This window comes from Ranitomeya variabilis, chromosome 2 (genome assembly GCF_051348905.1).
Source record: "Ranitomeya variabilis isolate aRanVar5 chromosome 2, aRanVar5.hap1, whole genome shotgun sequence".
Classification (NCBI taxonomy): Eukaryota; Metazoa; Chordata; class Amphibia; order Anura; family Dendrobatidae; genus Ranitomeya; species Ranitomeya variabilis.
The window spans coordinates 1093301843-1093316877 of NC_135233.1; the positions used below are offsets into that span (position 1 = coordinate 1093301843).

Below are 15035 nucleotides of genomic sequence, written 5' to 3' on the forward strand. Positions count from 1 at the left end.
TCCTGCTGCCCTCGTCCCTCAAAACAAGTGAAACATGCCAGTCTAATATGTCTAGGAACTGTCTTTGTCAGTGGGAGGTTCATCTTCAGTAGCATTCTACCAGAACTATTGGTCCGGGAACTTCCACTTAATAGCTCCTGCTACTGTCTAATACTTTACCTGTACAGATTTGACAAATATTCCCAGGAAATTCAATTTGTGACAAATCAATTCACAGCAAATATAAAGTATTTCACAGTCTAAAATTCCCGTGGACAATGTGTATGACACTTTTCTCCTTCCCTCGCACCCTCATCTCCTTCATTTCTGGGCTGTCACACACTATTTCTAGTTTCTTTAGTGTTTTATGACTTTCTCTTCCTATCGCTGCTAAGCTGTGAGCTGTGACGTCCGCTTACTATCCAGATTCACCACAAAATGGTTGCTCCGTTTCCTGCCTCAGCTTTTATACTGGCTGTGCTAGTCTTTCCTGAGAACTGTTATATCTTGGCTGACAGCACTGAAGCCACCGCTGCCTGAACACAATCATCAGCTCCACACAAACACTGCAGCTGTGTTCACATAGTGTCAGATCTCTGTCTGTGGCTGCCACCAGGTCGTGACCTGCAGACAGGAGCCAGCGAGGAGAGCCGGCACTGACACTATGGTCCTGATTCATCTTTGCCTTTGCACCTGTTTTTGTGTCTAGTTTTGTGTGTTTTGCACCTTTCTTACATTTGCACCCAATTTATTATACTATTTGCACCTTCCTTACATTTGCACCCAATTTATTATACTATTTGCACCTTCCTTAAAATCTATTTCACATGTTCTCGCCTTTCTCTTTTCCGCTCTGTGGGTGGAGTTTAGCGATTCCGGATGTTTTCGCACAATTCATCAATTGTGACATTATAAAAAGTAGTAACATTTGGATCAACTCCACCCGGTTTTCCTCCAGGTGTTATTTTTTAGTATGTCAGTATTTTGAATACATTTTTGCACCATTTTGTGAAACGTGCGACTTTTGGCACCAAAAATGTCGCAAAAACAGCTCAAGACAAATAAAAACATTTTTTACTTTGTGCCAAATTCATTAATTTGTTGCTACGTTTTGATGAATTTGGTTTCCAAACAGCAACTTATACCACAAGACAAAGAAAAGGAAAAAATGAAAAATCCCCACAAATGATAAATTGGGGTCCAATGTGAGCGCATGTCCATGAGCGGTGCAATGCCGCTGATTGTCATATCATGATTGACAGGACTGAACTCAATCAGAAGCTCTTCACCGCCGCACAGACACTGCAGCTGCACTCACATAGTTTAATTTTCGGCTCTAATCACTCGCTCCTGTCTGCAGGACACTACTGTGAGGCAGCCGCAGACAGGAGCGAGCACTGTGAGCCAGCAATTACACTATGTGAGAGTGGCTGCAGTGTCAGGGCAGACTTGCATAGCCACACGCATGGACACTGCAGCTGCACTCACATAGGTAGTTTCTGGCTCTCATCACTGGCTCCTGTCTGTAGGTCACTACTGGCAGCAGCCACAGATAGGAGCGAGCACTGTGAGCCAGCAATTACACTATGAGAGTGGCTGCAGTGTCCTTGTGCAGAGTCACGGATTGTCATATCTTGATTGACAGCACTGACACTGCAGCTGCACTCACATATTGTAATGGCTGGATCACATCGCTTTCTCCTGGCTGCGGCTGCCACTCAGTAGAGTCCTGCAGACAGGAACCAGCGATGACAGGCATCAACTACACTATGTGAGGACAGCTGCAGTGTTCTTGTGGAGGTGCGGAATCATGGATTATCATATCTTGATTGACAGCACTGAACTTAGCTCCGCACCTCCACACAGACACTGCAGCTGCACTCACATAGTGTAATTGTCAGCTCTCATCACTCGCTCCTGTCTGCTGCTGCCGCTCAGTAGTGTCCTGCAGACAGGAGCCAGAGATGACAGAGGGCAATTACACAATGTGAGCGCAACTGCAGTGTCCGTGTGGAGATGCGGAGTCACGAATTGTCATATCTTGATTGACAGCCCTGAACTTAGTCAGTGGCTCTGCACCTCCACACTGAAGACTGAAGCTGCACTCAAATAGGCAATTGTGGCTCACATCACTGGCTCCTGTCTGCAGGATACTACTGAGCGGCAGCAGCAGACAGGAGCGAGCGATGTGAGCCAGCAATTACTGTGTGTGTGCGACTGCAGTGTCGGTGATTGAGCTCAAACAACGCTTGCTTAAGTGCTCTCAATCAAGTTATTGCAGTGCTCAGTATGCAAATTGAAGGGGTGTAATGATGCAGCGAGATGATCATTGAGCGCAGCGTGCAGTGTGGCGGTGGCGGTCACAGAGGGATCCATCTTTGACATCTTTGGCTATGCAGCGTATTTGGAGCTCTGTATCAGAAAAAAACATCATAAAGATATATTAAAAAAATGAATTGGAGAAGAAATTTACAAGTAAAATGGATTAAAAAAAACACTTTACAAATAATATGTTTTTTTTTCCATATTTTTGAAGGACAGGCTTCATCCCCCGCAGCGTTCCCATGTGATACAATTACTAGTGAAGTACATGCCGTGGCGCTATGATGAATACACTACCTTATTACAATCTTCTATCACATCCGCTACATGAATGAATACATTACATATCTGTAAAATACCTATAAGCTCCGCACTGAAGATACGTCGGGCTTTCATATGAAAACGTCGCTCACATTTACATTTATATAAGAAAATACTGGAAACGCATATTTCTCAACACAACTTCCCGCTGACGCCAACGAGCAGCCGCCATTCTGAAGCTGTCGGAGATGAATGCCGTTGTTGTGCTGAAGGTACAACATCTAAATCAGGCTTTCTTCAGATTGAGGCAGTCCTCTGTGGTGGTCAGTGGCGCATGTAGCTCATAAGGGCACATGGTGAGAGAACGTCACGCCATGGTTGGCCCCAACATCACATCCCATGGAAGGTTCCAACCCTTTGGACATGGAAGAAAGAGCCAAAAAGTCATTCACCTCTGGGAAGGTAGTGTTCTACTTCTGGGGTGGATGGAGAATATGAAGGTATAAACCAGCCCACCTAGCGTTTTGGTATTGGACCTCCCTTCTCCTTTCTCCACACCCCTAAATCTACTTATTGGCCCAAGGTCAGGATTTCATCATGTGTCTGTAGGCCAAGGTGGTGGATCGTTCCAACTGTTTGGCTAGAAGAACATCCAGATCTTGAGAGGTCTTGTCCAGCTTCTCCGCCAAGTGGGAAGTGGATTGAAGCAGATGATTCATGGTAAGGAAGTTATTCTTCAGCCTAAAGAAGAAGCAGAATGAGAAAAATGAGAAAAGAGGGAAATAAGGGCAAAGTTTTTGGGATTCGGATAGTATGTGGACCCTGCTGGTGTAACCTGGGCATTGTCTGACTAGGGTTAGGCTAATGGTACAGACCCTATAAGACGATATAGAGCTGTTTGAACCCACAGCCTAGAAACAAGAGGACAAAGTACTACAGAGAGGCAGGTTCTGAAATGAGCTTGCTGATGGTTTCTATTCTGGATCCAACCTCTGATGACTACAATGTGGAATCATGAGTAATCAGACACTTTTGGAGATTAGATCGGCCAACGAGATGAAGGAGTTAACTCTGGCAGAAGCCAATTGCTGGCCCATCACTTGGCATAGCATCCTCCTGTCATTAAAACATCGTTAGTCGTCATTAGTCGTGGACTGTCTATCCTTTTGTTTTACACTTTTTGGAATTGATGATTTCCAGGCCGTTACCTGAGGGATCATCCATCATCCTGCCAATAAGAGAGTGGAGATGATCTGCCGTCCGATGTTCTGTGGACAGACAAGATCTGGAGGAGCCAATTATTCTCTTGTGGTTGTGGGATGCTGCCCACCACAGGTAATGAGAAATGTGAAGGCAATTGTGCATGTTCCTTAAGTGGCAGCCTCCTCTGTCACCCCTCGCCCAATGTTCTGCCTAGAAAAACAGTGCAGAGGTCATTGAGATGATCAGTGGGTGTCCAAGAGGTCGGATCCCTACAAATTATGCCATGATGGGATGTGTCGTAAATGTCTATGAGGAGGAGGTTTAACCTTTGGAACTTGCACCAATATTGCAGAGTATGACCATGTCCTCAGATCAGGTCATCGCTCGTGTGTTCAGGACCCATAAGAAGTAAAGATAGTTTCATCAAAGTATTGGAAGATACATGAGTCCATGAAGTGTCCTGTGTTTTGGCAGATTCTGCTGTATTCATGGTTACAAATAAGGCACAACCTGCCGAAGCCCAGGACACTTTACGGACTCCTGTGCTTTGTTATAATGTTTATTCCTTCATGGTTAAAATGAGATCTTATGGGATCCTCTGACCCCCGGCCCATCTGATAATGGAGGACACCGCATATGGTAGGAGAAAGAATGGAGGATTAGCCACTCTCAACATTCTGTCCTATGGGAGATATGGAAAAGAATGAAGATGGAGACATAGAGGAAGGAGAATAGGAGGAAGAGAAGGAAGGAGAATAGGAGGAAGAGAAGGAAGGAGAATAGGAGGAAGAGAAGGAAGGAGAATAGGAAGAAGAGATGGAAGGATAATAGGAGGAAGAAAAGAAGGCAGGAGAGAGAGAAAGAAGGAGGGAAGGAAGTGGAGAAGAAAGGAAGGAGAATAGGAGGAAGAAAGGAAGGAGAGAAAGAAGGAGGGAAGAAAGGAAGGAGAATAAGAGGAAAAGAAGGAAGGAGCGAACAAAGGACGGAAGGAAGGAGGGACGAAAGGAAGGAGAATAGGAGGAAGAGAAGGAAGGAGAATAGGAGGAAGAGAAGGAAGGAGAATAGGAGGAAAAGAAGATAGGAGTAAAAGAAGGAAGGAAGGAGAGAAAGAAGGTAAATAGGAGGAAGAAAAGGGAGGTGAATAGGAGGAAGAGAAGGAAAGAGTATAGGAGGAAGAGAAGGAAGGAGAATAGGAGGAAGAGAAGGAAGGAGAATAGGAGGAAGAGAAGGAAGGAGAGAAAGAAGGAGGGAAGGAAGGAGAGAAAGAAGGTAAATAGGAGGAAGAAAAGGGAGGTGAATAGGAGGAAGAGAAGCAAGGAGAATAGGAGGAAAAGAGGGATGGAGAATAGGAGGAAGAGAAGGAAGAACAGGAGGAAAAAAGGAAGGACAGAAAGAAGGAAGAGAAGGAAGAGAATAGGAGGAAGAGAAGGAAGGAAAATAGGAGGAAGATAAGGAAGGAGAATAGGAGGAAAAGAGGGAAGGAGAGTAGGAGGAAGAGATGGAAGGTGAACAGGAGGAAGAGAATTAAGAACAGGAGGAAAAAAAAGGAAGGACAGAAAGAAGGAAGAGAGGGAAGGAGAATATGAGGAAGAGAAGGAAGGAGAATAGGAGGAAGATAATGAAGGAGAATAGGAGGAAGAGAAGGAAGAACAGGATGAAAAAAGGAAGGACAGAAAGAAGGAAGAGAAGGAAGGAGTATAGGAGGAAGAGAAGGAAGGAGAATAGGAGAAAAAGAGGGAAGGAGAATAGGAGAAAAAGAGGGAAGGAGAATAGGAGGAAGAGAAGGAAGAACAGGAGGAAAAAAGGAAGGACAGAAAGAAGGAAGAGAAGGAAGAGAATAGTAGGAAGAGAAGGAAGGAGAATAGGAGGAAGATAAGGAAGGAGAATAGGAGGAAAAGATGGAAGGATAATAGGAGGAAGAGAAGGAAGAACAGGAGGAAAAAAAGGAAGGACAGAAAGAAGGAAGAGAAGGAAGGAGAATATGAGTAAGAGAAGAAGGAAGGAGAATAGGAGGAAGAGAAGGAAGGAGAATAGGAGGAAAAGAGGGAAGGAGAATAGGAGGAAGACATGGAAGGAGAATAGGAGGAAGAGAAGGAAAAACAGGAGGAAAGAAGGAAGGACAGAATGAAGGAAGAGAATAGGAAGAGAAGGAAGGAGAATAGGAGGAAGATAAGGAAGGAGAATAGGAGGAAAAGAGGGAAGGAGAGTAGGAGGAAGAGATGGAAGGAGAACAGGAGGAAGAGAATTAAGAACAGGAGGGAAAAAATGGAAGGACGGAAAGAAGGAAGAGAGGGAAGGAGAATATGAGGAAGAGAAGGAAGGAGAATAGGAGGAAGATAATGAAGGAGAATAGGAGGAAGAGAAGGAAGAACAGGATAAAAAAAGGAAGGACAGAAAGAAGGAAGAGAAGGAAGGAGAAGAACAGGAGGAAAAAAGGAAGGACAGAAAGAACGAAGAGAAGGAAGGAGAATAGGAGGAAGAGAAGGAAGGAGAATAGGAGAAAAAGAGGGAAGGAGAATAGGAGGAAGAGAAGGAAGAACAGGAGGAAAAAAAGGAAGGACAGAAAGAAGGAAGAGAATGAAGGAGAATATGAGTAAGAGAAGAAGGAAGGAGAATAGGAGGAAGAGAAGGAAGGAGAATAGGAGGAAAAGAGGGAAGGAGAATAGGAGGAAGACATGGAAGGAGAATAGGAGGAAGAGAAGGAAGAACAGGAGGAAAAAAATGAACGACAAAAAGAAGGAAGAGAAGGAAGGAGAATATGAGGAAGAGAAGGAAAGAGAATAGGAGGAAGATAAGGAAGGAGAATAGGAAGGAGAGAAGGAAGGAGAATAGGAGGAAAAGAGGGAAGGAGAATAGGAAGAAGAGAAGGAAGTAGAATAGGAGGAAAAGAAGGAAGGGGAAAAGGTGGAAGAGAAGGAAGGAGAATAGGAGGAAAAGAAGGAAGGAGAATTGGAGGGAGGGAAGGAAGGAGAGAAAGACGGAGGGAAGGAGAGAAAGAAGGAGGGAAGGAAGAAGAAGGGAAGAAAGAAAGGAAGGAGAAAAATAATAAAATAAGGAAGGAAAAAGTAAGGAAATAAACATAATACATAACAGAGGAAGGAAGGAGGGAAGATAGGAAGGAAAGAAGAAAGGAAAAACAAGGAAGGAGCAAAGAAAAGATGTAATATAGCAAGAAAGGAAGGAGAGAAGGAAGGAAGGATCAGAATAAGAAGCAAAGGATGGAAACAATGAGTGAAGGAAGGAGGCAAAGAATAAAGGAAGAAAGGAAGAAATGAAGGAAGAAAGGTGCAAAAGAAGTAAGGATCAGAAGAAAGGAAAAGATGGAAGCAAGGAGTCATGGAACAAAGCAGAGAAGAAAGAAGCAGAGGAATATAGAAAAAAGCAAAGAAAGCGGGAAAGATGTAAGGAATGAGCGAAAAAAAGAAGTAATAGAGGAAAGAGGGAAGGAAGGAAAAAACTAAAGGATCAGAAGAAGGAGCAAAGGATGGAAGCAAGGAGTGAAGAAAAAAGGCAGAGAAAGGAGCAGATGAAGGAAGGAAGGAAGGAAGGAAGGAAGGAAGGAAGGAAGGAAGGAAGGAAGGGAGAAGCAAAGGAAGGAGAGAATGAAGGAATGATTTGAAGAATGAGCAAGAATTGAAATAAAGAGGCAGAGAAAGAAGGAGCAGAGGAAAGATGGAAGTATGCAGAGAAGGAAGTAGAGAAGGAGCAAAGAGAGCAATTGAAGTGAGGAATGAACAAAAGGATCAAAGGATGGATGGAGCAAAGCAAGGAATGAAGGATCATATAAAGGATCGAGGAAGGAAAGAAAGAAGGAAGGGAATAATTATTTCCTCAAAGTGAACTCAAGAAGATAGTGACTGAAGATGAAGTGGAGCCGCTGATATCCCTCAATATCACATTGGCAGATTATATCTAGGCGTTAGTTCTGAGAATTGACCATGTCCGGCTCGGATTCTTACTTCTTCCTCTCATCGAGGAGCTCTGCTCCATCATCATCCATCCGGGTGTGGAGCTCATGGATGATTTTGTTCAGCGTCCCATAGAATTCCTTGTTGTCCTCCCGGATTCCCTTATTATGTTCTGAGATGACCTGCTGGTACCCCAAGTCCTGGGCATCAGCGTTCACCGTATACTTCAGGCTCTGGAGAACCCGGTTGTGGTCCTGTAGAAGGTTCTGGAAATACTTCACGTCCTCTTTGATGCCCGCAGAGTCGTCCTTCCCCAGACAGGACTCCTGGTGTGGAGTCACAAAAGTCAGCTGACACGTGTTTGTGTGTTGTGGGTGATGGTGGGAAGGTTTAGGTTGGTCCTGAGGAGTGTCAAGGATGTATCCGGACCCCAGATCGGCCAAGATGTCGTCTCCACTTTGGCAGGAACTGAGTGACACAACGAGCCAGAAGTTCAGCACCAGACGGACGACCACCAGCTGCCGCATTGTACCCTGGAATCACACAAAGAAGAGACATTAATGTCGGGGTCTTTCCTTTTAAGGGAATTTCAGGCAAAAAGAGCATTTTTGATTTGTGAAAAATTCATGAACTCGCGTGTGAAATATTGAAGAGTGTGGAGCAAAAAAAGGAGAACGATAGAAGAAACGAAAAATAAAAAAGACTTAAAAGAAGTATATGAGAAAGTTGCCGAACTTCCCGACACTACAGATACGGGGCTGTGTAGGATGATCCGCACTACTTGTATATGATGGTGGGATCCACCTCCGGAGTCCGAGGAGGCGTCGATCTTATTCCTCAGCGGTGTCGGTGTATCTATAGCTATTGGTGTCAGTGAGAGCAAATCATCCTCAGCTCATCCATTACCGGAGGACGAGGCAGAACACGCTGTCATCACCGAGAGGGAAGAAGTGAATTAACGAGGTGCAAATCTACATGGAGGTGTCAGGACCACGCAGCGTCTGCAGCTCACAGATCGTCCTTTATTCCAGGTGTCAGTCTGCGACCATCAGCTGCCGAGACAGATGAGCTCCCAGCACCGCACCGCCAGGGACGTGCGCAACGCCGCAGCGGGACCCGGAAAGTGCAGACACAGCAGAGCTCAACGAGTCACAGGAGTCTATAGGGAAGCGGAGCGCCAGTATAAAGAGTGCAGTCCTATGTAACACCACAGATAACACAGTGCAGTCCTATGTAACACCACAGGTAACACAGTGCAGTCCTATGTAACACCACAGATAACACAGTGCAGTCCTAGGTAACACCACAGATAACACAGTGCAGTCCTAGGTAACACCACAGATAACACAGTGCAGTCCACAGATAACGCAGTGATAACTCTGAGCACAGATAATGTAGTAGATGTCATCTGCAGTCCTATGTAACACCATAGATAACACAGTGATAACTCTCTGAGTACAGATAATGTAGTAGATGTCACCTGCAGTCCCATGTAACACCACAGATAACACAGTGATAACTCCCCGAGTACAGATAATGTAGTAGATGTCACCTGCAGTCCTATGTAACACCACAGATAACACAGTGATAACTCTGAGTACAGATAATGTAGTAGATGTCACCTGCAGTCCTATGTAACACCACAGATAACACACTGATAACTCTCTGAGTACAGATAATGTAGTAGATGTCACCTGCAGTCCTATGTAACACCACAGATAACACAGTGATAACTCTCTGAGTACAGATAATGTCACCTGCAGTCCTATGTAACACCACAGATAACACAGCGATAACTCTGAGTACAGATAATGTAGTAGATGTCACCTGCAGTCCTATGTAACACCACAGATAACACAGCGATAACTCTGAGTACAGATAATGTAGTAGATGTCACCTGCAGTCCTATGTAACACCACAGATAACACAGTGATAACTCTCTGAGTACAGATAATGTAGTAGATGTCACCTGCAGTCCTATGTAACACCACAGATAACACAGTGAGTCTTTTATTAAATAAAATACTTTCACATGACACTAACTATGATACACTACAAATAGAGCACAACAAAACAAAACATAAGAACAAAGCTCCAATCAGACGGCCACAAAAGACAAAAAAGAAACCTACTAATCAGGGACAAGAAAGAAAATTCCAATTAAATAAAGAAAGCAAAAAGAAAAGACAACAAACAAAATACTCATAACTTACATTAATACCCCTGTAAAAATTATAAATAGTAATAAAATCATACAAGACCCCCGGCCCAGCTTCATTCATACTACTATATACAACCCCAACTACATTCACACCGTCCTATATACAATATAAACAATATATACACTATAAACACATTATATACAGATTTATACAACGCCGCAAACACAGCAAAACCCTACTGGTCCCACTGCCTTACCTTACAGCCACCCGCTTGCACCGCCACATACACCCTACAACAAACCTAAATACAATACACTATACAAAATTATTATTATTAAATTTTTTTTTTTTTTTTTTTTTTTTTATATATATATACACACACCTACACTAACTATCCCGCCACCCCTGATCCAGCTCTGGCCACAAAGTTCAGGAATTATCCGAGCTAGGATCAGGCCCCAAAGTTTTTCCCCAGGCGGGGCCTGGGCCAGGCCAGATCAGTCTCATATCACCGCTGTTGAAACCCCCCAATCCCCCACCCAACCTAACTAAGACCCTCTATTATACACACTATATACAATATATACAATACACTATATACAATATATACATAAACCAACTTCACAACCTACATACTCACCACCCAAGGCTCAAGTTCGATGCCTGCAAACCTTCTATTCAGGGAACAGAGATACAAAACAAAAATCTAGGGTGTAAAGATATCAGCCCACCACCAGGATATAGGAGCGCTAACGGACTAAGGCACCCCGAAGGAGAAACCCCTCCAGAGATGGGCCGCCCTCCGGGCACCCAGTCTTTCGCACTCCAGAGAACGCACCTTCACCAGGGCACCTAGGATGCTGCTACAAACTTCATCTACACGGAGGATTTTATGCTGCGTCGAAACTAAAACTCGTGCGTTCCACGTGAAGTACCTGACCACTGCGCTGACTAAGAATAAAGTGGCTCGGTCCCTTCTCCCGAGGTCTCTGAACGCTCCATAGGCCCACTCGGCATAGGACAGAGTGGCCAGCCGCGGCCAACCAATGGAAGCGCCCAGCCTGTTGTACACCTCTGTATTAAAAGGACAATGAAGCAGGAAGTGCTCCATGCTTTCCAGCATGGTAGCGCAAGCCTCACGGGGACAATTCCTGTCCACGGAGCTCCTGTGCTTCAAATTGTCCTTCACATACAACTTACCTTGGAAGCAGCGCCAAGTCAAGTCCCAATACTTCTTGGGGATCCTGCTAGAATTTAGCAAACTTAACCCAACCTCTAGATCCCGACTTGGGCAGTCCTTGAGGACCAATGGTCTCTGAAAATGCGAAAGCAAGACCCGCATGTCGAGGAGTTTCCTCGGGAGGGACCTCACTTCCCACATTCCCAGACCCCACCGGCGCATCATTTTCAGAACCGGGGTAACATAAGCCGGGAGATGCCCGTGCGGTGTGCGGAGATCCTTCAATCTTCCCCCTGTCTCCCATTCCTGGAAGAAAGGCTGAAACCATCCCTTGCAGGAGAATACCCACGGAGGAGCCCTCTCTTTCCAGAGGTTTGCCACGTTAACTTTCAAAAAGGTGTTCACTAGGAACACCACGGGGTTTACCATATTCAACCCCCCTAGTCTCCTCGTGCGGTAAGTGACCTCTCGTTTGACTAGATTCAGTCTATTCCCCCATAACATCTGGAAGAACAGACTGTAGACCCGTGTCCAGAGAGGCTCTGGTAAGACACAGACGCTGCCCAGGTAGATTAGCAAGGGGAGCAGGAAAGCTTTGCACAGGTCAACCCTTTCCCTCAGGGTCAAAGACCAACCCTTCCATTGGTCCACTCTTTGGGCGACACCTTTGATTCTGCCTTCCCAGTTTTTCGTGGGGTAATCACCCTGGCCAAATTCGATGCCTAGGACTTTGGCATGTTCTTGGGGTTCGGGGAGGGTGTCCGGAAGATCAAACGCGGGATCCCCGCCTCCCAGCCAGAGACTCTCACACTTGTCCTGGTTGACCTTGGACCCGGATGCCTCCGAGTAGCTCTCCACTTCTGACATCACCACCATCGCCTCCTCTTGCGAAGAAACAAAGACCGTGACGTCATCCGCGTAGGCCACTACCCTCAGGATAGCCTCCGGCGCCACCCCGCCCATCCCCACCCCCGCCAACGGCCCACAATCGACCCTTCTGAGGAAGGGATCGATCGCAAACGCGTAAAGCAAAGGGCTAAGAGGGCAGCCCTGGCGGACACCGGACTCTACCCCGAAAGGTTGTCCAATCCACCCGTTTACCAGAGGGAAAGTCTCAGCCCCTGCGTACAAGGTCTTAAGCCAGTCCACAAACCCTCCAGGCAGACCATACCTCAAAAGAGTGGACCAGAGGTACTCGTGGTCAACCCGATCAAAGGCTTTTGCCTGATCCAGGGTCAGCAAGAACCCCTTCCAAAGGCCCGCCCTGCCTTGCTCCACGGCCTCTCGGACACCCAGAACAGCACTGAAAGTGCTACGGCCAGGAACGCAACAGTGCTGGGCCTCCGAAAGGAGCCGCGGCGCAAATTTCACCAGCCTGTTGAAGAGTATCTTAGCCAAAACCTTCCTGTCCACATTGAGAAGTGATATGGGACGCCAATTCTCAATGCGTGATGGATCCTTACCCTTTGACAAAATGATCAGAGCCGACCTCCTTAATGATCTCGGCAGAGTGCCCGAGGAGAGACACTCATTAAACACCTGAGTCAAGAGGGGGACCAAGGAGTCCCTAAAGGTCTTAAAGAACTCGGATGTTAAGCCATCCGGACCTGGCGATTTTTTGGGCCGGAGCCCATCGATCGCCAGTCTCACTTCCTCTTCTTTGATCGCTTCTGCCAAACCGCCCAGCGAGAGGTCAGCCCCTGGCTCAGGAACAGCTTCAGCCAGGAAAGCCGACATCCTGTCACGATCCAGTTCCTTCCTTCCCAAGAGGTGCGAGTAGTATGAACTGACGACCTCCAAGATCCCTGATCTGGACCTTCTCAGGGATCCCGTACTGTCCATCAGCCCCGTCACTATCTTACTATTCACTGACATCTTGCAGCTTCTGTAGGGGTCGGGCGAGTAGTACTTCCCGTAGTCCCTCTCAAAAACCAAAGATGCGTGCCTATCGTACTGACACCTCTTTAGCAAGGATTTCACACTGGAGATCGCCTCGCGGCTACCCCCAGTCGAGACAAGTTGCTCGAGTTTCCTCCTCAGGCTCTGATACAGGCGATCCCTGTTCAGGCTTCTGAGGTTCGAGAGTTGCCGGAAGAATCTCGCCACCCGATGTTTGAACATCTCCCACCACTCCGACTTAGTGTTACTTAGGCCCAGCAGCGGTACCTGGCTCTGAAGAAATTCCTCAAAGGACCGTCTTACAGCTTCTTCCTCAAGGAGTGACGAATTCAGCTTCCAATAACCTCTTCCCATCCGAGGAGTCTCTGTAACGCTCAGAGAAAACATAATCAAACAGTGATCGGAGAATTCCACCTCCACAACCGACAACGGCGAGGAAACGGCCTCCTCCTTCAAATAAAACCTGTCTATCCTAGACCTGCACTGACTACCTCTAAAATAGGTGAACCCCGCGTGGCCTGTGTTGTGCCGGATGTGGACATCCACCAGGCGTGCCTCACTTACTATCCTATTTAGCGCGACGCAATCGTAAGCCAGCCGGTCTACGGAACCTCCTCTATCACAGGGTCTCGTGACATTGTTGAAATCCCCTCCAAAGACCACCTGCCGACTCGAAAATAAGTAAGGTTTGATCTTCATGAAGAGACACTTGCGGTCCCACTTGGACTGGGGACTGTAGATGTTAATGAGCCGAAGCTCCTGTCCCCCCATGGAGACATCTAGGATCAAGCATCTCCCCATTTCTAACTCGATCAATCGTCTGCATTCAACCGCTGCGGTCTTAAAAAGGACCGCCACCCCGCTATACGGCTCGGCCGCGAGAGACCAGTAGGAGGGCCCGTGCCTCCACTCCCGCCTTGCTTTATGCATGGTTGATAGGTCGGTCAACCTGGTCTCCTGCAAAAACAAAATGTCGGCGTCAAGTTGGCCGAGAAAATGAAAGGCCGTGTACCTTGCCGCTTCTGACTTTATGCTGGCAACATTAATGGTTGCCAGCGTCAACGGGGTGGGTGCCGCCATCATGATTGATTGAATTAGATAGCCTTTTTCTTCCCACCCCCAACAGTTTCACCCTCTTCCTCTGACAATGATGAGTTTTTAGTGCGCTTAAGACAAACTGACTCATCCATTCTCTCCTTACATACACTCTGGCCCTTGTCTGGTGGTCCCGAGGTAGTCCCCCCCCAGAAGGCTTTGTATTTGCCCCCTGAGAAGAAGACCCAGCAACCTCCTGAGCCCCAACAACGTTGTCCGCAACCTCCGGTCCCGGGTCCCCATCGCCCCCCTCTGGAGGGGAGTCCTGGAGGGCCCGGAACCGGTTAGAGAGATCCACCAGAGGGGGGGCGGCTGGACCTTCCAATGGCACCTGGATCAGGGCTACGGAGTCAGAGGGGTCGCACTCCGAGGAGGAGGCTCGAGGCCCGGACCCCCTCTTATCCTTAGTTGTTTTCCTGTTACCCTTTTTCTTTTGCTGTGACCACTCCCCCTCTCCCTCATCCAGACTGTCACCGGATGAAGGTTCCTGGGCAGACATGGCGTCCTTTTGCTCCTCTCTTTCAAGTCTCTTGACTTCCTCGCTCAATTCGCTGTCTTTAGGATCCTCAGCTGCAAGTGGAGCACCCGGGTCAGAGTTTAGGGTCATTACTCCCTGCCCCCTTTTCCCATGGCGCTGCTCCTGCCGCCTGATATTGGATGGCGGCAGCCTGCTCCTCACCGGTTCCCTGCCTCCTCCGCCTCTGCTGGTCCCTTCACCGGCGAGATTAGTCCCGGCTTTCGCCTGTCCCGCACTCGCCGCTTTCAGGACCGCATTGGCAAAGGAACGCGGACAGCGACTGAACGGGTGACCGAGGTCACCACACAGGTTACACCTAATCCTGCCACAGGTAGCAGCAAGATGGCCGAGGTCCCCACACAGTGCGCATTTCTGGGTGGTACACTGCGCACTGAAGTGTGTGGGGCTGCCGCACCTGTGACAGACCTTAGGCTGCCCCCGGTAGAAAATCAAGATCCTGTCCCTCCCCAAAAATGTTGAGGAAGGGATATGGGTAACGGTGTTTCCTG

The 15035-nt window shown here is 47.2% G+C and overlaps 1 protein-coding gene across 2 annotated transcripts in view; it reads right to left on the minus strand.

Annotated features, from left to right (window-relative positions):
• Positions 1-2175: 2175 nt before the first annotated feature.
• LOC143808779 (uncharacterized) overlaps positions 2176-15035 on the minus strand; it is a 77853-nt gene continuing 64993 nt past the window's right edge. Inside the window, exons 2-3 of one of the 2 annotated variants that reach the window (XM_077291786.1) lie at positions 7725-8206; positions 2176-3303 (exon numbers count right to left, since the gene is read on the minus strand). In XM_077291786.1, the coding sequence (XP_077147901.1) occupies positions 3147-3303; positions 7725-8206 (639 nt within the window). In that variant the 3' untranslated portion in view covers positions 2176-3146. The remainder of the gene's footprint in view (positions 3304-7724; positions 8207-15035) is intronic. The other variant, XM_077291785.1, reaches the window with a different exon arrangement.